The sequence below is a fragment of the Talpa occidentalis genome, unplaced genomic scaffold, assembly GCF_014898055.3.
Source record: "Talpa occidentalis isolate TD23 unplaced genomic scaffold, MPIMG_talOcc4v2.1 talOcc4.6, whole genome shotgun sequence".
In the NCBI taxonomy this organism is placed as follows: Eukaryota; Metazoa; Chordata; class Mammalia; order Eulipotyphla; family Talpidae; genus Talpa; species Talpa occidentalis.
This window is the reverse complement of record NW_023604972.1, coordinates 122,969,785-122,992,780: the sequence shown is the minus strand read 5'-3', so window position 1 is coordinate 122,992,780 and position 22,996 is coordinate 122,969,785. Positions and strand designations below refer to the sequence as shown.

Sequence of the window (22,996 nt, the reverse complement as noted above, 5' to 3'; positions counted from 1 at the left end):
GTCCTTCTGCCTGCTCCGCTCCCTGCTCTGGCTCTGGTGAATTCTCTCACCCTCCCGCGCTTCTGACTGTACCCAGTGCTTGTATAAATACATAAAAATAAATCTTTAAAAAATTAAAAAATAAAAAAAGAAGATAATTTTGAAACAGTTGGGGATATTTTTAAGCACTGAATATTAGATGTTATGAAGGAATTTTTTTTTTGTGAAAATGTTATGGTTATAATTTTTTTTTAAAAAGATCCTCTCATTTCTTTGAAGAACTTACTCAGTGTTTACAAACCTTTTACTGATGAAGGAACTTCTAATATCTGGCCAATAGATTTTAGAATTTCATGGACCAGTAACTCCTTGGTACCTCTCATTTCTCCCTTTGTGATTAGGAATATCTATATTTGTATTGTTTCCCTGTTTTACCAGTTAAAAATAAAAAAATAGAAATTATATATGATTCAGTTATCCCACTTTTGGGTATTTACCTGAAAAATACAAAAACACTGTTTGAAGTGATATAAGCACCTCCATGTGTATTACCAAACTATGTTCAATAACCAAGAACTGGTAGTAACCAAAGAGCCCATCAACTGACTATTGGATAAAGAAGATGTGGTGTACATATATACATATATATGCACACACATACATACATATTGGAATACTACTAAGCTATGAAAAAAGATGAAATCCATGAAACACAAACTTTTGTACTATAACACCAATTAATGCTTATCTGAAGGGAAGCAGGAAGGGGAGGTAAATAAATTGGGGGAATTAGAACAATGAAAGATATATTTGGACTTTAAGCAGTAAACTTAATGTTGTACATACACATGTTGATTCTCAATGATGAACAACTGAAACTTATATAATGCAATGTTACTCTGATAAAAAATAGAAATAATATCCGTTTCTTAAAGACTCAGAGGGTTGGAGTTATAACAATGAAATAACTGAAAAGTGTCATTTTTTTATAGTCAAGAGATTCTGCTCTGTGCCTACGTCATCAATTGTAAGACCATTCACATAGCTGCATGAAAATATTTTAGCTTTGTGTTAGCAAACCACAGTGAATTACAATTGTATAGCTATTCAACTTTATTAAAAACATTATAAAACAGTCCATTTTACAAAGGTATTTCTATTTCCATATAATGTTTATTACATTTTCCTTGTCTCAGAGTTATCTAAAGCCAGGCCAATACCTTCCTCTAAGCCACTTTACTGGTAGTGTATGTTCTTTAGATCTGGAATCCACTTGGGCAACAAGGAATATTCAAATATCTCTTGACATTTCACTTATACAAAATATTTATGACATTGGGTAATAGTAAACCCCAACCCCACACACAACAACACGGTCCCTTGGGGGTAGGTGTGAGGGGAATATGCAAACCTCAAAAACTTTATGAGTCAAGTGAATTTGGGCTAATATCCATTTAAAACAGCATTGCATTGGATTCAAGAAGAGTCTTGAAATATTACATCAAAAGGAAAGTATCAAAGACTGAAGTGAGCATGGAGCACACTAAGTTAACTAGCAGGGCAGCTCTAATTCCCTCAGCTCCTAGCTGTAGGGGGTTATAGATACAAGTAAGCCCAAAGTTAAAGCTCTAGTTTCCTGTTCAAACCATAACAGAAAATAAAATAAGGCTCATTATTTCTAAAGGAATCAATTATATGTTATTTCTCAGAGAGGAGAAATGCCATTTAAATATTATCCAATATCAGGATAAACACATATTCCAATGATGCTTCTTTGCTTAAAATAAACCAATTTTTGGTACCATCGTCAAAACTTATAGCACATTCTCATGAATAGCATTTCAGTGGCAAATGTAATCCTTTAGGAATGATGTTTGGGGAGGAATAGGCAGAAGTCAATGGCACAGCTGCTCTGTGACTATTACCTAATCAAGGAAGTCATCATATTTTATTTTTTAAAAAGTTGAGATTTTCTTATGTCTCCAAAGTGGAATATTTATACTTTGTATCTCTCAGTTTGACTCTCTGTAACTGAGTTACAGCTCCCTTAACATGGCATGTCGGTGTATGTAAAGTTTATTAAGGGGATTTCTAAAGTGAGGGAAAAGGTGATTATACCTGTGCTACAGGCCGAAGTCTGTTATAATCTAAGAAGCATGATGGGAATGAGCCAATCTGATAAAGCCAGATATATCAATAAGCCCAATTCTGGATCATGAGAAAATTCTATTTCAAAAACTCCAAGTGATTAGAAATCAAGATTTAATAACAGTAGTATCCTTATAAAGAAGGTGGAGTCTTTTTTGTCAGCATTGTGAATACTTTTGCTATCTAAGAGTTAACATGAACCACTCACTAAAAACTATATATGCAGATATACTTTATTCATGAATATTGACCCACTGGATCAAAGTGTTGCTTCCTACTCTAGGTTCCATAAATGTTTCTGATACCCAGGTCCTAGCAAGTGCCTGTTCTTGCCCTGGCCCCATCAAAATCACTGCATCCTATTCTCTGAAATGGTATCAAGAATGATGACCCCCAAACTTCAGAGGTTCCTAAAAGATGCTATTAGAGACAGAGCAGCTAAAACTCTTTGCAAATGATTTCTCTGTTGGGAACCTGTGTGAAGAGGGGTGCTCTCTTTTTAGGGAAAAAGTGATAGAAGCGCTGAGTGTATTTGTTATGGTCACGTGAGAAGATGGTTTTGTGGTTTATTCTTCGGAGCCCCTGAGTCATCTCGTATCACTGGTGCACCTGCAACATGGCTAGCAATGTAACAATAAAATTTAAAATTTTTTTTACATATAACATGCCGGACCTTCAACTCTAATGTCCCTCACATAAAGATACCAGCTCAGATACAAGTCTCCCCTGAAGGGGAGCTCATCTATTCACATGTTTACTTCGTTTCAAAGAGCAGGAACCCCGCGAAGGTGGAGAAGCGCTGGTGGTCCCCATGAAGAGCGCCATTGCCCATTCTTAGCCAAACCTCATCCCCTTTGGCCAGCTTCAGCACTGCATGGTTGCTGGATGTATCTGATTTCCCTTTGCTTTCATAGCTGGAAAATAAAAAGGCATCAAGTATTTAGTGTTTGCAGAGGACAGTAGGTCTTTACCAAAATCAGCTCTCCCCTTCTTTCCCAGTTTTCTAGCAGGTAGAGTTGCTTTCACCAGGCTGCATCCCTCAAAAAACCAGGTGGATGGGGCCTCCCTGGTGGCCCAAGGGGTTAAGACGCAACCTATGAAGCTGTCCGCAGCCTCTGCAGCATGAGTTCGATTCCTGGCCAGGGAGGAGACCCACATGGTGCAGCAGACCTCTCCTGTCTCGCCCACTGCTCCTCTCAGCAGTGTGTTTCAGTTAGTCTGCCTATTCTGTTCCCCACTCCGTCTCTGGTAGATCCTCCCACTCCCCACGCCTCTGGCCTATACCCCAGGTCTTGAATGCATAAATAAATCTTAAAAAAGAAAAACAAAAACAGGTGGATGACGCCCCTTCCAATCTTCATACAATTCTGCCACCTTGTCCTTTTCCTTGAACAGGTCAAAGATTCTGATCTGCCCAGCCACTGTGTTCTAGATTTCTTTGTGGCGGCAGCTCCACCTACCTAACTCACCTATTTCTCTTTACCATTTCAAGGAGCCCAGGGCCAGTTTGTTAAGGTAACTATAACCATGTAGTTGTTGAACCTACTCCCACCTCCCAATCTGCCAGCCCATGGGAACGATAGAGGGGGCCTTCACCAATGCTCACCACTGGGCAAAGGGGGAAGAAGTCACAGTAGAAGGTGATGGGAAGAAATGATTAAGAATAGAATACAGGGGCCTCCCTGGTGGTGCAAGGGGTTAAGCATTGCACTATGAAGCAATCTACAGCCTCTGCAGCACAAGTTCAACCCTGCCATGGAGAAGCAGACCTCTCTGTCTTGCCCACTGCTCTCAGTCAGCTTGCCTGTTCTGTTCCCTGCTCTGTTTCTGGTGAATTCTGTCACCCCCACCCCCATCTTTGGCCTGTGCCCCAGCTCTTGTATGCATAAATAAATATTAAAAAAAAAGAACAGAATACAAATGATGAGTTATAGGGAATATTGCTAGTATTTTCTCAAGGCTTCTTACCAACCCGCTAATGTTCAAGTTCATCAGGTTTATTTCTTCTCAAATAGCTATAACCTCAACACATATAGGTGCATAGGAGTGCTCAGTGAGAGCAAAGTCCACGCAGGGCTCTGTCCCTTCCTACACACTTCCCTGGCATTGGCCGTCCTTTGAGCCAACAATGGCAGGCGGACGCTACCTGTGATAGAAGAGACCACCCACCTATACATGCTGAAGACTGTGTTGCCATTGTGCATGAGGTACACGTAGACTTCCTCCACATCCTCGTGCTTCATCATGCTGAAGGTGAAGAAATACACCCCTGGAAAAGGCAGGCATTTACCCATGTTTATGCAACATAGTGTACACTGAGAACTGGCAGTAACATCACATGACATGACGCTTCTTTTGTTGGTCACCTAGGTGGTATGTAGTTTCTTCTTGGTCTTTATTTGTGTGAGTGTCCTTTTATCATCTCTCACCTTCAAGCTGCTTTACATTTTTTTGACTTTCTCAGTGTGTATGCTGTGTATTCCTAAAGAAGTTGCAAGGCCTCATTTTGGCTATATCTCAGTGCCTCCCCTTGTCCTGATACAGTACCAATGGCAAAGTACATGCTGTTCCCTGTGTAGATGAACTATCATCAGCACCTGCCATGGGACTTGTATTAACAAGGTACAAAGCCATACATGGCCAAGCACATATCCCTCCTGTCCAAACAGAATAAGTCACACAAAAAGATTATTAGAGATAAGCACACTTGCCCCGCAGAGGGTAGTCAAAGATATGGAGGAGCTGATACACAGGATAAATGTCTATCAGTTCCAAAGAAATGTAGTATCCTCCTACATTGTTCACGTAAGATGGTGACATTTATAAACAAAAGCCACAAAGATTCAACTATGCCTGTGTTCCTAAAAATCTAACCTTCTCATTTGAAAATGACCAACATATTTTTTTAAAATGTGAGTCTTCAGGGCCTCCCCGGTGGCGCAGCGGTTGAGCGCTGGGTTGCGAGGCTGCCCGCGGCCTCTGCGGCGCCGGTTCAATCCCCGGCTGCTCCCCGGCTGCTCCCCGGCTGCTCCCCGGCTGCTCCCCGGCCACCGGAGGAGGATCCCACATGGTGCGCAGACCTCTCCTGCCACCCGCTGCTCCCCTCAGCAGTGTACTTCGGTCCTTCTGCCTGCTCTGCTCTCCACTCTGGCTCTGGTGAATTCTCTCACCCTCCCGCGCTTCTGACTGTACCCAGTGCATGTATAAACAAACAAACAAACAAACAAATAAATAAATAAATAAATAAATAATAAAAAAAAAAGAAAAAAAAAAAATAAAATGTGAGTCTTCTTCAAGGTTCTGCAAGCTCCTAATGTTAAACAATTTAATGTGACCTGATACAGTGCAAGATATATCTTCATTGAATGATTAAGAAGAATCTGATAGACTATGGTGGTGGGATATGGGTGGCTTGGTGGTGGCTACACTATGGTGGTGATAGATTAGGGTACCTGGTGGGTAACTCAAAATAAATAATATTTATTTAGAATATTGCCTCAATTAGAAATAAATAGTGAAACAGTAGAGAGATGAACAAAAAAGGAAAATCTTCCCAAATTTAGATAACTTGGAGTTCAGAGTGCATTTTGGAAAGATGAATGAATGAACGCCAGTCATACAGCTCTTGTTAATGTCCATGTTACATCTGGAAAGTTATGACCTTGTCTTAGTCTGTGCCAGCTGCTATAAAAAATACCACAGACCGGATAGCTGATAAACAACAGAAATGCATTTCTCACAGCTCTGGAGGCTGGAAGTCTGAGGCCAGGGTGCCAGCATGCTCTGTGAGGACCCTGGAATGGTTTCAGAGTTTTTATAATCTCACTTGGCAGAAAGGACTAGGGGTCTCCTGGGGTCTTTTTTATAGGGTCACCAACCCCATTTCTGAGTACTCTACTCTCATGGGCTAATCAGTTCCTGAAGGCTCCACTTCCTTAAATACTTTGCATATTAAGTTTTGATATATGAATTTTATTGAAGCAGAAATATCAACACTCAGACCATAATAAGCCTGATAAGAAAAAAAAAATGCCAGAAACATCTAAAAATAATAAAGCAGTGTGCAGCTCTATGCTCTTTGCCAAAGGGGCAATCAGGAAGATAGTAACAGTGTTCAGAGCATGTCGTGTTTATCCATCTGTTTCTTAGTCAAGTCAAATCAAATAAGGAAGTATGATATGTCGTATTTAGTGCCACACATGCATACTCAATGTGCTGGGAATAAAGGAAATGGTATAAAATCATCTTGCCCATTCAAATGCCTAGAGAATGGCTCACAGATGGAAAGTAAAGGCAGAGAAAAAAAGAAAATTTAGGGCAAAAGGCAGCTCTCCCACCCACTGGAGACGACACAGGTGCCTCTCTTTTTCTTTCTCCTTTTCTTAACAAACCTGTCTTTTTAGAATGTAAAAAAGGAGAATTTAAAGAAGTAGTTTAAATGTATTCACTTCTTTACATTTACAAAAATTCAAAGTTTTTTAAATGACAATTTCAAAGCCTCAAAGAGATAAAGCTCCAGTCAAAAAATGACATGCTGAGATAGTCAGTGGTGAATGAATGAAACACTAGAGGTAGAAATGGAAATGCAGGAGTAAATGCAACCTATAGTCACGCCTGCCTCTCTTCTGCAAGGGAGGTACTAAAAACAGGCAACAAACTTAAACAAAAGACCTGTTTCCAGATCTTGCTGTTGACATGATTGCAAAAATCAGCCTTCTCTGTCTTAGCACAACCAAGCCAAAAAGTATGAAATGCTTACTTTGAAATCTACCAGATGAGGTATAAGCATGAAAGTGGAAATGAATTGTTATCATCAGAATGATGTCCAACCTAAGAAAGTTCATAAAAGCTGCTACATCTCTGAGTTCCTGATATACAGCTATTGAAAGGGAACCATCAACTGGGCATTTCTAGGTCCAATAGTGTGTGACAAACTACTTCTAGGGAAATTATAACAGAAAGCTTCAAAACAGAAAATTACATAAGAGTGCTTGCCGCTGATGGAGGTGTGATGAAAGATTGCTTCTATCATTTTATACATGTCAGTTCAATTCTGACTTTAGCTGGGCAGAAAAATAAATCAAGACACCCATTAAAAGCTTTTCCAATTTGAACATGGCCACTATATATTGGAACTTTCTTCCTTTTCCTTCTGGATACCACATAGAGAAACAAGGAGACCTGAACACAAATACCCAGAGCATTCATTTCCTGAAAAATTAGGGCACTGAAAAAAAAAATCAATAAAGTTAAAATAAGTCTAAGAGCCGTCAAAGGTAACTGAGAGCAGGCAGAGTTGAGCAGAAGCTATGTGGGGCCTCTGAAGCCCAAATGGCAGCAGATTATGAGCAGCGCCTGAAAAATACACTGGTGAGAAGGGCCACTGTCAAGTACAGATGCTGAAAAGAATCTCCTATGAGCAAGGCTAGGCGGTGCAAAAGTGAAGTCTTGGGAAGAAGTACAGAGATGAGGAAAGTGGTGCTGCAGTGGCAGAGCTCAGAATATGCCAGCTAGGGCCTCCCTGGTGGCGCAGCGGTTGAGCGCTGGGTTGCGAAGCTGCCCGCGGCCTCTGCGGCGCCGGTTCGATCCCCGGCTGCTCCCCGGCCACCAGAGGAGGGTCCCACATGGCGCGCAGACCTCTCCTGCCGCCCGCTGCTCCCCTCAGCAGTGTACTTCGGTCCTTCTGCCTGCTCTGCTCCCTGCTCTGGCTCTGGTGAATTCTCTCACCCTCCCGCGCTTCTGACTGTGCCCAGTGCATGTATAAACAGAACAAACAAACAAACAAACAAACAAACAAACAAATAAATAAATAAATAAATAAAAACATGCCTCTATGAGAAAAAAAATAGAATATGCCAGCTAAAAACAAAGACTCCTAAAGTCAAGGGAAGTAACAAGTGCAAGTGGATTTCAGAAGTCTTCCTGAACCCGCTGCAGCCCAGGGAGGCTGTGAGAGGGAACTTGCTGAAGGTCCAGGCTTAAATGAATCTGTAAGTCACCTGGAAGCAGGGGAGGGCGCCATTGAGTTATCAAGCCTGGAATCTACTGGGGTCCCTCCTCCTTCCAGAGAAACTACTCTGGATGGCTAGCTGGTCTCGCAAAATCTAACTCATCAAGCATCAGTTAATCTTTTTAAGTAGGAAAGAACAGCAAAATAGGTGAAGGATGTTAGCCAAGGAGAAATGTTGTCATGTAGTAGGTGAAAAATGGAACTAAATATTTCATCATGAATTTAAAATCTATCAAGGAAGGAAGTATGTCTAGAGAGAATGTTATAAAGCACAATGCAAGAACTCGGGTCAGTATGGTCAGACAAAAGGAGGAATTGAAAACTGGGATACCATGACTAATGGGAGACATAGAAAAAGTGTAAAAAGCATCACAGAAACAAGAAAGAAGCAAGTCACCCTCAGAGAATACACAATTAAGCACATGCAGGATAGAAAAGGAAGAATCAAATCACATGAAATGGAAAGAAAGAGCAGCAAAAATTAGAAAAAAATAAGAGATACAGAAGGCAAGAAGAAATTTAAAATAAACTGGAATTGGAGTCTTGGCAGAAATTAAGCAGTGGCACACTAAAGTCAGGTGGCGGGAACCAGGGTGCAGGGAGGGCAAGCTTCTATCACCTCTGTGGTGTTCTCAACATTTACAACACCAATCTCATCATGAGAAATTATCAGGCAAACATAAAATGAGAGATATTCTACAAAATGCACGGCCAGTACTTTTCAAGATTTTCAAAGTCATAAAAAGAAGGAAAGAAGTCTAAGGATCTGTCCCAGATTAGAGGGGATTAAGGAGAATGGACAACTAAATGTAATGTCAGCTCTTAAATTGGTTTTTGGGACAAGAAAAGCACTTAAGTGGAAACCCTGATAAATCTGAATAAAGTCAGTTCATTCATTCATTCAGAACCTTGTACCTAGGTTCATTTATTTATTTTAGTCATTGTACTTTGGTCATAAGGTGTTAGTGAACATTAGGGGAAGCTGGTTAAAAGGAATATGAGAATTTTATAGTATTTTTGTAACTCACCTATAAGTTTTGAAGTATTTCAAATCAAAAAAGGTTGTTTAAAAAAAAATAGAATTTTTTAAATCTATCAAATGTCCAGATATTTGAAAACACGGTTTGCTGATGAGACTATCAAGAGGTCAGTAATTTCATATCTTATTAATAGAAGTTTATTGGCACAACCCTCACAGAGAGCCACTTAGCAAAATTTTCATCAAAAACACACGATATGTTTACTCTTTCAGCCAGCAATCCTATTCCTGATCTATTAGCCTACAGACACAACTGAAAGTGCTCCATTACAAATAATATATCCAAACCTGGAAACAACTCACATGTTTAGCAATTAGGGATCAAATACACTTTGGTAGATTTAGTTATATAAAAAAAAGAATAAAGCAATGATGTGCAAGATCTCTGACATATAATGTTAGTCTTAAAACAAGCAAAGGTACAGTCAGAATGTGGCGTAAGCTAGTTTTTATGTAAAAACAAGTAAAGTACTTTGAAAATATTTGCAGAAAGAGTTTGACTTTTAAAATACATAAATCTATTATCTACCCAGTTTTGTTAATTAAAAATATAAAATCAGGTCCTCTTTGGTGGCAAACGGAGGACACAGTTAGGAAACATTTAAATTGTGAGGATTATGTTCCAAGGACTTTGAAAGTCAGAGGTATCTATGCCCTCTTTAGGATTATTTGGTTCACTTCAAATCAGAGCTAATAATCTTAGCAACCATAGTGGTGATTTTTAAAAGTGTTTGTGCCCTTTCAGTTCTTAGTCATTTTCTTTGAAATCCAATAGAAACCTGTGTATGAACTGGTCTTTTAATCAGAATCAGAATTCTTAACTCTTAGTGGCTACCTTTCTTTATTTTCTCCCCTTTCATATTTTCTCCATCCTTCCTCCCTTGCTCTTTCTTACCTTTATTCTTTCCTCTCTTTCTAGATTGCTAGATTGATTCATTCAGTTCCTTTATTTTTACATCTCACCTGATACCGGAGCCCCAAATCTACCAGTCATGACATCAAAGAAGTTTCCAATATTGGTCTCAACACTGCTGAAGATGATCCCACTGTTCTGATTGCTGAAGTGAGTAGCCAGTGATGCCATGAATGCAATCTAAGGAAAAGAGTTGGATGTTAATTAATAAGCAATTTACCTTAAAGAGAGAAGGTTTTTACACAAGTGAGTTTATTTCAAATTGTTTGTGATAGCAGGATTGGAAATAAACATTAATCTATGGAGAAAGAATTAAATAAATCATGAAAGTCTCCCATGTTTGTACGCTATGTAGTTGATAAAATGATAACATATCAACAGTTCTGAACATGAATTCTAAGGAACACTAGACTTCAAAATTGTTTTTGAAATTTTAAAATTCTACTATCAATTAATGTTTGTAGAAATTGGATGGATTCTTCTGTTTCTAGCTATTAAAATCACTTTGGCACTTTATAGGATCTGAGAGGTCCAATAGCCAAAAAAACTTAAAATTTTGTTAACACTTATTTTTTCCCCAAAAAAGCCAAAACCCCGTGATATGGTATAACAAATATATATTTAGTCTTCATCCCTGGTTCTGGCACAAAGCTCCTTAGACAATTGCAATTTCCTAAGAGTTGCGGGTAGTCAAGATATCTTTTGTGATGTTAATGAGGTGACCTTGAGAAAGTTCTTAAGGTTGTGGACTGGTTTCCAGGAGACCCAAGCCTGTTAGAAGGTTGTAGTTTTCAGTTCTACTACCCCCACTTCTGGTAAAAGGGGGAGGGGTGGCTCAGGGCCAGAGATTGAGTCCAACTCCATTAGCCAGCGATTTAATCAATCACGCCTTGTAATGGAGTCTCCATAAAAGCCTAAAGGAACAGGGTTCAGAGAGCTCTGGGGTGGCGAATATAAGGGGATTCAGAAAGAGAAGCGTGCTCTAGAGAAGGCTTGCCAACTCTTGTGCCTTTTTCTTATTCTTTGTTCGATGCATCTCTTCCATCTGGCTGTTCTTGAGTTTAGTCTTTTATAATAAGCCAGTGATCCTGTATGTGAAATGTTTTTCTGAGTTCTGTGAGCCACTCCGGCAAATTAATAGAACTCAAGAAGGGAGTCATGGGAACTGAATTGTAGGACACCCAGGAGAATTGCTGGGTGTTGTAGGAAAAACCCAGGCATTGGAATTGGAATAGAAATTATAGCACCACTGGAAATTTGAAAGTCAACACCAACCCTGGATCCAAATGCGTCACTGGAACTGAGTGTGAATTAGAGCCACATATTCTTTAACTTGCTGGGATTGTCTGTTTTCAATGAATGAGCATTTTAAGGGAGAGGAGAAAGAGAGGCAAACAATCAAATAATTTAAAGTCCTAGAAGAGTTGATGGAAGGCAGGTTTTGGAGAATGCACATAGAAAGGTTATGGACCCTTCAGAAAGATGGCCCGAGGGCTCTAGCTAAGGAAGGATAGACAAAGGATGACATCAGAAAAAGGATTTTAAAATGGGAAAAGAGGGTTCCAAGGTAGCCTCCTTCACAACCTGGCCAAAGACCAGTCTTCCCTCCTCTGTATGTCTCCTTTAAAAATGTGAAAGGAATTCTCCCAAATGATTGCATTGTGGTTTTAGGGTAAAATATTTTCTAGGGCAAATTAATTAATTGCCCAGGGTATTCACCATTAAACCAGTTACTCCATGGACCCCGGCCATGGTATAATCATTCACAGGTTTTGGGGTAGAGTGTTTAGTTTTGAGAGTGTTGACTAGTTTACTAGACAGATACCTCTAACCTGACCAAGTGGCATCTGTCTCATTTTATTTGTTTTTGTTGTTTGGGGAAATTTATGTTAGCACAGTCATCCCGTTTTGCTAAAACAATTAAAGTTTATGTGAAACATTAATAAATTAAATAAAACCACCAAATGAGTTAGGAACTGTTAGTTTACACTGAGAAACCCAAGACCTATGAAAATGGTAAAATTTCTCCATGGTCAAACAGCTACCAAATCTGTTCAAATATAAGGCACATTTCCCCCTCTCTCCATTGATTCTTGAGATAAGAGTTGCTTTATATTCTAGTTCTTTAAGTCTCTCGTGCTATAGTTTATTCTCCCAATTACTTCATTTTAAAATACGTCACCATTTCAGGAAGACAAACCAATTGGAAACCACCTCAAAGAAAAATTCTTTTCAATGTTGAAAAGAGTCCTTGGAAGAATAAATTTTAAAATTATTATCCAAGAAAATAACCAAGACTTAATAATTTTCTTGGTGACCTAATCTCACATTTGCAAGTTTTAGATGTTGACAAGAATTTCAAAATCGCATAAAAAGAGAAATAAAGAAGAGATAAATGGGCACTTGCGTTTTATCTAAAAAAGCCCAGTTACAGCCTAATAAGTAGATTAAAAAAACTTTAAACTGAAATGAGTATGATCTGGTCTGGTATTCTATGCATGGTTGGCTTAAAAATAAGTTGTGTCTAGTGATTAAGGAAATAAAAAGTTTAAATGAATATTATACCACAAAATCTGAGTTGTCATAAAACAATGTTTGTATATTAATATCCACATATGTGATTTAATAAAATGAAACCACAAATGTGATTTAATAAAATATGTAAATATAATAAAATGAATAGTAAAGTATTATAAGTAGGCTTTCCCCATTCCATTTATATATTTGGAGTATAAGTATTCAAGTTGCTGAAAACTTTATTTAACATCTTTTCCTTCTCACTTGGGAGAAAGGAATTTGGGTTATATCTGAGGTCCCCTGATATCTGGTCTCATGAGAGCCCTGAATTTCACCCTTCATAAATTTCTCCTCTGCCAAAGAGTGATTTGAAAGCACTCTGAACAGAAAATTGAGACACAGGGGGATCCAACTGTGGTGAGGACTTGAAGAAGCACTCAAGCCTTTGATTCCTGGACACTGATGCTGAGGACAGTTCAGAAGTCACCTCAAGATGTGCTTGTTGGTGCAAAGGGTTAAGCACCGCACTTGAAGCTGTCCGCAGCCACTGCATGCGTTTGATCCCCGCCAGGGAGCTACCCACATGGCGAGGCAGACCTCTCCTGACTCACCCACTGCTCCCCTCAGCTGTGTATTTCAGTCAGTCTGCCTGTTCTGTTCCCCACTCTGTCTCTGGTGAATCCTCTCACCCTCCGCATCTCTGGCCTGTACCCCAGTTCTTGTATGCATAAATAAATACATCTTCAAAAAAAAACAAAATTTGTGCCAAGGACCTTTTACCTGCAGCTCTGGAGGAATCCCTGGGTGGCCCTTCTCTCCTTTGGGGCCATGCTGCCCCCGCTCCCCTCGTGGTCCCAGGTCACCTTTGTCTCCTTTCTCACCTTTGGCACCTTCATGGCCCGTGGCTCCATTATTACCATTATTCCCGTGGTTTCCTTAGACAATGAGACATTGTCACATATGAAAGACTTGTTTTCATATTCACCACCTATTTTTGTATAATATAACCTTTGTCTTCAAAAATATACAAACTCAACTGGAAAGGGGGGCCACCTGTAACAACCCCAAATACAGCCCTGGGGCCATCTCACATGGAATCTCTTTTCAACGGACACAGAAGGCTCCAAAGTCTGTTTTTCTCAAAAAGCAAAACTTGCATGAAAAATTGTATTGGGGCCTCCCTGGTGGCTCAAGCAGTTAAAATGCAACTTATGAAGCAATCCGCAGCCTCTGCAGCACAAGTTCGATCCTCGGCAGGCCAGAGAGCAACCCACATGGTGAGGCAGACCTCTCCTGACTTGCCCGCTGCTCCCCTCAGCAGTGTATTTCAGTCAGTCTGCCTGTTTTGCTCCCCACTCTGTCTCTGGTGAATTCTCTCTCCCCCCCACACCTCTGGCCTGTACCCCCGCTCTTGTATGCATAAATAAATAAATCTTTAAAAAAAATTGTGTAGAAGACTAACTATCAAAGTGCCATTTAGAATGGCAAAGGTCCAAAAACACTTACTTGTCTACTAGTACTGAAAGGGTTAAGTAAAACAATGGTCATCCTAGTAAATGATGGTTAGAGTCAAGACAAAGAAATGCTGAAGGAAAATATTTAATAGCACTTACTGATAGTCGTGATATTTTTACATCAAAATGTTATGAATCAATAGGGATAGCATATACTTTTTTTTTTTTTTTTTTAGCATAGAAGAACTGGGATGTAGGCCAGTGGTGCAGGAGGTGAGAGACTCCACCAGAGACAGAGTAGGGAGCAAAACAGGCAGATCTACTGAAATTCACTGCTAAGAGGGGCAGCAGGTAAGACAGGAGAGGTCTGCTACGCCATATGGGTCACCTACCAAGCTGGGGATCAAACTCAAGCCATAGGGTGATAGGGCTGAGACTTTACCCCTAGGCCACCAGGGAGACCCAGGACATACTCTTTTTGTTTAGAAATACATGCAATCTCCAAAGGAGATTTCCAAAGAAATACATGCAAATTAGAAAAATTCCATAAAAATCTTCATGATTTTTTCTGAAAGGATAAAATGAGTGATATTTGTGCCATTGTATATTATATACTTTTCTGTCTTTTTAATGTTTTCTACAAAAGACAGGCATCACTTTTACAACTGAGGGACACATTATAACAAATTTGAAAGCAATGCTTAGATGATGATTTGAACTTTTTGCCACTAGCACATTATTTCTATGCTTCTTCTTTTATTTTTCTATTTGTTGAATTGTGGGCCCTTTTGCTGTTTATTTTGCATGCTACCCTTGGGAAGGACATCACACCAGGCTTACAGTCTTTCCCAATGGATGAACTTTGACCGAGTCTTCAGGGTAATGTGGCAATAACAAAGCTGTTGTGTAAGCTCAGAAGATTTAGACTTAAGACTTTAGGAGAGAGTCTGACCATCCCCTCCCCCTAACCACTGTGCCTGTGGTCTGCGGCCTTTGATCTGCAGTGGCATAATTCCAAGCCAGTAATCATAGTTAAAAGTCTATTTGAGCATTTTCACACTTTAATTCACATGTCACACTTTTACATTTGATTTTGCTTGAGAAACCACTCAAAAGTATAAAAAAAATTAAATCTCCTTTGATAAATATTAACATTAATCATGGTAAATCAGAAACAAGCAAGTGACCTTTTGCCAAACCCTGAGAAACGGTCCTATCCCCAGAATTGACAAGGGGAGGAGAAAGACACTTAAACCCCCCAGAAAGCTTTGCTAGTCCCAGCATGGAGGGGACTTGGACTGCCTTTTCCCTGGCTGACCTTGGATTAGCAAGTTTCCAGAAGTCTCCAAATGTGGGATACACTCAATAGAGTAGGTATGACTCAACCGTGGGTCTAGAGGAACCCACTGGAAACTTACAGCACTCCCCACGCCACCATGTGGGGCTGCAGCCCAAGTGTTCCCATGAGCCTGAGGGCAGCATGATTGTTAACTGAGAGACGCTGAACTTGGAGAGACCCTAAAGCTAGGGGGAGAAAACTTAGCTGGACATAGAATCAGGCAGAAGGATGTGACGCTCAGAGCTTGGCTCCATGGAGATGATTATAAGTCAGAACAGCAAGCTCTCCTTTCTACTCCACCATTACTTCACAAACCCCCTGCAAGTTAGAAATAGTCTACTGGAGGACACATGTGGTGGCAACAACACCGAAAAGAGAACTTATCCTGACTAAGATCCTGTCGTTCCAGACTCCATGTTGGTGAAGAGCCCCACCCTGTGAATCTGGAGTCCTGGGTCGCTAACACCTAGATAATATACATAACAAACACTACAGAGCTTATATTTTCCACCTAATGAGCTAGCACAATTTTCTTTTGGATTTTCCACACATACATTTTGGATCACATACAAGTGATCCCAAATTATTTAGATTTAGCTTGTTACTTCACGGAAGGGGAAAGAGCATTGAGTAGGCACCAGGATGAAAGACCGGGATGCTGAGAATGCCAGGAAGATGACTAGATTGAAACAAGAACTCCTACTCAGTTCTTTGTAGCCAGTGTCGTCTCTCTTACTTGCAGCCAATTTAGGTTACGAGTCTCATTATGAACGGACTGCTGAGCAGGGGAGCTACTGGGAATGAGGGGTGGAGTTGAGCTGACTGCAGGACATGGAAGATAGAGGCCCTTGCTCTTGCTTTTCCAGTTGTGACTTGCACCCTGGTTCTGCTGGGATGGAGACTTGGAGGAGAGACATGTAAAGACACTTGGAAAAGATACTTGGAAGAAACACGGGTGAGAGGCTCGTGGGGAGGCTGACCCTACTCCTTGGCAGAGACAATGGCAGCTGTTGTCCTGACTTCATAGGGGATGATTTGGTACATTTAGAATTCTGAATATCTCCTTTCATCCCAGCTCTCTGAGACCTGTCTGACTCCCCACTGGAAAGTACCTTAGACTTGCGGCAAGCTTTCAGACCTCAGTGCTCTGGTTTGGGCTGAGTCAGTTTGGCTGGGCCTTTGCCCATAAGGGGATGGGTAATTTTGGAGGTTTTATTGGGAACTAATATCCTTTTTTATCTTCTCCCGATGTAAAATAGTTCTGTTAAACATCCTTTACAGTAAGAGTCTGCTTCCTTTGCCTTTGTGTGCTCAGGTGGCTGAATCCTTTCTGAGCATGTACCCCTTAACAGTTTGGGGTCCCAGGGTGCCCCTTAGTTGCATGCTAACAACTCTGGCTCCTATTTAAGCACAGTCTGAAATTAGACCAGCAACAGTGCATCTCTCTCATCCTTACCTGGAATGCCAGGGGGCCCTGGAGGTCCAGGGGGGCCTTGGTAGCCTCGGAAGCTGTAGTCTCCATGGCAACACTTGCTGCAGTCTGGGGGCAGTCCTCCAGTTTGTGGAGACTTGAAAAAAGATGCAAAGAGAAGCTTTAGAAAAAGGTCCTTGTGAGTGATTGGTCCTTATAAGTTTTTTCTGGCTTAGGTCCCTAAGTAAGTTTAACTTCAAACAATCCACAACAACATCAGAAAAGATGGCATGGGGTGGGTGGGTGAAGGGCAGAGGAGTCAGGGAGTAACTAAGGTGAGCTGACAGTGAAAAAGGAAAGGAAGTAAGAGTCAGTAGAAGATATCGTTTCTTGGAAAGGAGTGTGTGTGGGGAGATATTTCTGGAAAGTACTTCTGCAGACCTGGGTTTAAACTTCCCCTCATGCCCAACTGGCAGTATCTTCCAATAAAGATATATTGAGATTTTTCATCATTATCAAGTGACAAAAATTATCAATTTCAAACATTAAGACATTCTAGATTCATGATCCTGGGTTGAGTTCTTAGAAATACTGGATTGTAATGATAGCTTTCCAGACAGTCACAACACACTTAAATTACCTTAGGAAATTAAGGAAATAAAGTATTCATTTGCTCAATATATTTCTATTGATTATTTACTTGAAACAGTTTTAACTTCCTCAGTATTTATAAGGTATTCTGTGCCATGTTCTGCTTCAACATTTAAAATGACTATCCTATTGTTTGAACCAATACTTTGAGTAATGGGCACTAAATGTATTCACATATAAAACTGAGTTAAATGTTTATTTATTCAAAATAAATTTCCACAATTTGTGCTTACTGTCAAAGGGTTAGACATCTAGTGGAAACTGGCTAGAGAAAGAGTTTGAGTTGCTTGTGAAATTTTAGAGTCTCCCCTAAATTGGCAACTTGCTTTTCAATGATATCATACAAAATACTTGTGGAAACTTTCCTAGACACCAGTTATAAATCAACAGTCTTTTGAAAAGAGCACATTATTGCTAAGGAATTTAATTTAAAAAGGAAGGGAAGGGAGGGGAGAGAAAAAGAGAGAGAGGCAGAAGGGAGAGGAGGAAGAGAGGGAGAAGGAAAAAGAGATAAAATTTAAAATTCAGGTTTTCTCTATCACTAGAAATCCTAGCAAGAAAAAGGATCAAATCTTCATATTGCTGTACATTTAACTTTTACTCTTTTTTATTTAATCCTAAATGGGCTTGAACTTTTTTTTTTTTTTAAATAATGATTCTGGGATATTTATTTATTTATTAAGATTTATTTATTTGTTTATATTTTATTTTTATACAAGCACTGGGTACAGTCAGAAGTGCGGGAGGGTGAGAGAATTCACCAGAGCCAGAGCAGGGAGCAGAGCAGGCAGAAGGACCGAAGTACACTGCTGAGGGGAGCAGCGGGCGGCAGGAGAGGTCTGCGCGCCATGTGGGACCCTCCTCTGGTGGCCGGGGAGCAGACGGGGATCAAACTGGCGCCGCAGAAGCTGCGGGCAGCCTCGCAACCCAGCGCTCACCGCTGCGCCACCGGGGAGGCCTGGCTTGAACTTTTTGCTTAACTCATACCTTTTACCTACAGCTTTCCACCAAGCTATTTGGGGAAAATGCAGAAAAGCATCTACAGTTCAGCATTTTTCTGCAACAGCTCAGAGTGACCAGGAGCTACAGCATGGAGCTAACTCATTGTCTGGTTTGCAGTCTATCAGACCCAGCCCTGGACAGGATGAAGTCTAGGAAAACCTTCATCCAAGCAGCTGAGAAAAAGAAAATAAACTTAAGTAATTGATTCGAGACCAGGGATTTCAGACACTTGGAAATTCAAAGACATCACAGCAGTGACCCACCTACTGATCCAAATATGCAATTTGAGAAATATTCCTTAATTTCCTGGTACGATATTGCTAATGTGAAATACAGCTTTTAATCTCCAAGAATTCCAGGGCTTTGCCAATAATTGATTTTAAGGAAGGAAGGAAAATCTTGACACAGAACCGTTTAAGAATAGAACTGAAAAATCAGGATGCTGAGAATGCCAGGAAGATGACCAGATTGAAACAAGAACTCAGTTCTTTGTAGCCAGTGTCATCTCTTTCCCCTGAACCATTTTTCTTGTCTACTAAATTAGAACATTGAATAAGATGGTCATGAATTTCCCCTCCAGCTCTTCAATGCAAAGATACTAAATAAAGTCTTTCCCAAAGCCTCCAAATAATGACTTAGAAAGGTTTTGTTTCTAAAGCCCAGTGTCTATGGTGATGGTTCACAGGTAATTTTATGGGGATTACACCGGAGAGAAGAATGAAGGACGATGTAAACAGTATATAAGTAATAAATAAATAAATAAAGTCCAGTATATCTGGGCATGTCAAGTTAGTTCATCAGGTGGGAGTGCTCAGTACCTAGTTCCAGCAGCACCTTGAGGTCATAAGGTCAAAATAGCCGAGACTGCTGGGTACTGCTAGTCAGGCACCTCCAGAAAACCCTCCTGTGGCATTTCACACCTTGTCTCAGTCCTGGTCCTTCAAAAGTTCGATTAAATATTTAACTGAATAATTCCGTAAACTCTTAGACAAGAGGTGTTCATTTGAAAGTTTCCCTCTAGGCAAGGGAGGATTACATGCAATAGTTCCTTTATATCGCCCTCTTAAGTTTACCAACCTCTTTCTATCAACAGGTCAAATTTGGACAGCAAAGGCAAGCAAGTGGGCAGCAGGGAGGAGGAAGGTGTCTCTAAGATAATTTCCATCCATTTTGTAGATGGAGGGCTTGGAGCAGCTACTTAGAGTTGAGATTTACTCTTAGGAAGTGACTTCTAGAAAAGAGAGGGCACTGCTCTTTTTTTAACCTAAGGCAGAGAGCAGAGAAAGGAGAAGGGAATTGGAGAGAGAACGGGGGAGCGGGTAGGTGTTCAGGATGAAGAGGGGAGACTGCTAAAGGTGAGCAACTAGTTGCTGTGAAAAGAAAATCCCAGGAAAAGAGAGCACAGGTTGGCTGACCCAGGGCGCTGCACCCCTTAACCCACCAGAACCCTATGGCCCCAGCCATCTTTCCAGAACAGAAACCTAATCCCCTCACTGCCCTGCAATGAACAGTCAAATACAACCTTTGTGGGCAAAGTCAGTCTGATCACCTGTTCCCTGGCCTGGGATCATTCTCTGGTCTCCTCCCACAGCCCAGGGGAGTCCTCTAGTCACCCCAGCTCCTGGCAGCTCTCTCAAGTCTCCATGCTGTGGCAAGGATTTTTTAATTGTTTCTTTTGTGGAAGAAAAAGGAACCATTTTCATCTCATCTTTTAAGGTCCAACTCCTTGGGAACCACCACCTGACTCTTTTTCCAGCTCCCTTTTGTGTGTGTGTGGTTTTTTTAAAAGATTTATTTATTTATTTATTTATTTATTTATTTATACATACGTACAAGAGCTGGGGTACAGGCCAGAGATGCTGTGGGGGGGTGGTGGTGGTGGTGAGAGGATTCACCAGAGACAGAGCAGGGAACAGAACAGGCAGACTGATTGAAATACACTACTGAGGGGAACAGCGGTGAGATAGGAGAAGTCTGCCTCACCATGTGGGTTGCTCCCTGGCTGCCGGGGATTGAACTCATGCTGCAGAGGCTGCGGATTGCTTCACAGTGCAGTGCTTAATCCCTTGTGCCACCAGGGAGGCCCTCCATTTTGTGGTTTGACCCTCAGTGACTGGCTGACATATTCCTATCTACTCCTTCACATGGTTCAGAGACAGGAGTGGGTGCACATTTATCCCCCTCCTAGAGCGTGGTGTGTAGTAGGACATGGAAAATGAGGAGAAAGGAGAATTCAGGGTCTCTCTGGTGGTGCAAGGGGTTAAGCACAGCACTGAGAAACTATCTGCAGCTACCGCAGCAGAGTTCGATGGTCCACGGCTGTCCAGGGAGCTGACCCACATGGCACAGCAGACCTCTCCTGTCTCTCCAGCTGCTCCCCTCAGCAGTGTATTTCAGTCAGTCTGCCTGTTCTGTTCCCCACTCTGTCTCTGGTGAATCCTCTCACTCCCCCACTTGTGGCCTACACCCCACTTCTTGTATGCATAAATAAATCAATCTTTTTTTTTAAAAAAGGAGAATTCAAATAAGACTTAGATTCTGTGAAAAATATGGAGGTTCCAGAGGGGGAGGTGGAGGGAGGAAGTGGGCAGAGTCCATTTGGGGGGTGACTGGACTAGAGCTTTGGGGGCTGGTGAAGTGTGATAAATACACATATCGGGGTGTGAAGCTGCACTCCTGAAACTTATGGAGTGTTTTAAACCGAGGGTAAGTCCACAAAGTTTTGTATAATAAAATAAGAGGGGTGGGGGAGTGGGGGATAGAAGGAAGAGCACAGTGCAGGGATCAGCTCAGCGTGGATCTGCACATTCTCTGGCATAAGAGTTATACTGAAAACCTCCTCAGTATTAACGACTAAACCTCCTTGTTATCTCCTACTGGGGGTTTGTTGGAAAATACTTTAGGAATCAGGGTTGGGGAAGAGGGGTGTAAACCCCTCTAATTTCAAAAAGCCTCACTTTAAGAAAAGCAAGGAAGTGGTCTCTTGTCCCCCCATCTGATTTCCGCAAGCTTGATACCTAGAAGGTAAGTCAAAATCCGTTTCTTCCTGCTCTGAATGTTTTCAATTAAATCTAGTTCCACCAATTTGCAATTCACTACACTGAAATCTTAACTCACTGCCGTCCTCACTCTCGGAGCATTCAAATTGTTGCCTTAGAGGCTGAGCTTACACACCCCAGACATAAAGCAAGTCCCCTGTGATTATCAGGCATTACATCACACCATGGGGTTTGCATTTTGAAGACACACAGGCTTTTGTTTGTTTTAACGCTTTGGTTCTGTTTTAAACGGACTGAACATAGCTCAGAAATCTAGAATGCTATAAATCAAATAAACAAGCCTAACATGAAATGCCACAGTAAACTCAATAAATCAAAGTGAAAAACTCACTTCCCTGCTGGGATGGATTAAGAGAGCCCAACTGTTTCAAGATCTGCGAATGATTATCCCCAAGTCTGTCTTTCTGCAGAGATTACCACTCCCCCATTTCTGTACCCACAGAGCAAGAAGGAAACCAAGTCCTAGCCCAGCAGGGAGCTGGCTGCCCTGTTCTCACCAGGCAGGGTGATGCCTCAGCCTCTCTTTATGCCAAGTCAGTGCTTCCAGTGCATATTAACCGACAGTCCCCTTATCGTTGTTGTCGCAGAGTCCCGCGCCACCCAGAAACAGCCCCCCCTGCCCCCACCAGCACAGCAAACATCTCAAAAGCATCCATCCTGAGAGCCTTAGCTGCAAAAAGAGCAAGAACAACAAAACTCATTCAGCTTTCCCAGTAATCCTTAGAAGAGAATCTGAGTACCTGGCCCCAGAATGGGGTGATCTGGGCTAGGTCATCTACCTCGGGGTGCGGTAGCTCATCCGGTCTCAGGGGTTTTAGGTCTGTAGAAGTGTTATTATCCACAGTCCCACTTTTAGGATGGCTCCGCTCTCTGACTTTCTCCCTCTTGGAGCTGCTACGGCCAGTCTGCTGGTGGCTTTGCACTATTCTCGCCACCACTTTATTTGCTCTTCCGCTCACCTCCATGTATTCATCTTGACACAGGCAAAAGGGGAGGAAAAACAAAGCCAGCAGGTGCCAACAGACGAGCTGCCTCCCCAGCATGATTCTCAACAGAGCCACACAGCCTCCTGGAGATGATGGCTGGGGCTCCAGGCGCAGTGGTCTCCTCGGGCAAGTGCCAGGGCTAGAGATGAGAGCTGCAGCCGGCCAGGCGGTTTTATACTTTGGTGTGTAATAAATAAGGCTGCAGGCATGCCAGAGGGAAAGCGGTCCTCCTCCCTAGGCAGAACAGCCCCCATTCATCACTTTCCCACACCACAGGCAAAACGGATCTGTGTGCACAGTTCCCAGTTGGGGGGGGGAGGGGCGTTCGTAAATGTCACACCTTGGCACGTTTTTTGTTAAGGGGTGAAGAAAACATCCACAACCAGCTGGACACAGGGAGCGTGTGTCCAGCGGTTTGCTGTCGTGATGACATGGAGAGGCTGTGCCTTCGAGGTCTAAGATGCCTTTTGGAAAAATCTACCCTTGGG

The 22,996-nt window shown here is 41.6% G+C and overlaps 1 protein-coding gene across 3 annotated transcripts; it reads right to left on the bottom strand.

Moving 5' to 3' along the window:
• Window positions 1–891: 891 nt before the first annotated feature.
• On the bottom strand, window positions 892–22,766 carry C1QTNF3 (C1q and TNF related 3). Of its 3 annotated transcripts, none has more exons than XM_037530220.2 (6): window positions 22,263–22,766; window positions 16,856–16,967; window positions 13,387–13,541; window positions 10,140–10,269; window positions 4,297–4,396; window positions 892–3,041 (listed from the first exon to the last, which is right to left on the bottom strand). In XM_037530220.2, exons 1-6 carry the CDS (start codon window positions 22,563–22,565, stop codon window positions 2,882–2,884), a joined length of 960 nt encoding a protein of 319 aa, XP_037386117.1. In that variant the 5' UTR covers window positions 22,566–22,766; the 3' UTR covers window positions 892–2,881. The 3 variants fall into 3 exon arrangements, with proteins under 3 accessions (XP_037386117.1, XP_037386118.1, XP_037386120.1); XM_037530221.2 differs by having other exon boundaries at window positions 22,302–22,765; XM_037530223.2 differs by having other exon boundaries at window positions 893–3,041; window positions 22,482–22,760.
• Between the last annotated feature and the right edge of the window lie 230 nt (window positions 22,767–22,996).

Coding starts and splice junctions, on each gene's coding strand:
- C1QTNF3 (XM_037530220.2), bottom strand. CDS start 22,565: ATGCTGGGGAGGCAGCTCGTCTGTTGGCACCTGCTGGCTTTGTTTTTC. Junction 16,968..22,262: donor TCACCCCATTCTGGGGCCAG/GTACTCAGATTC, acceptor TCTTTTTTCAAG/TCTCCACAAACTGGAGGACT. Junction 10,270..13,386: donor GGATTCCTCCAGAGCTGCAG/GTAAAAGGTCCT, acceptor TCTTTTCCTTAG/ATTGCATTCATGGCATCACT.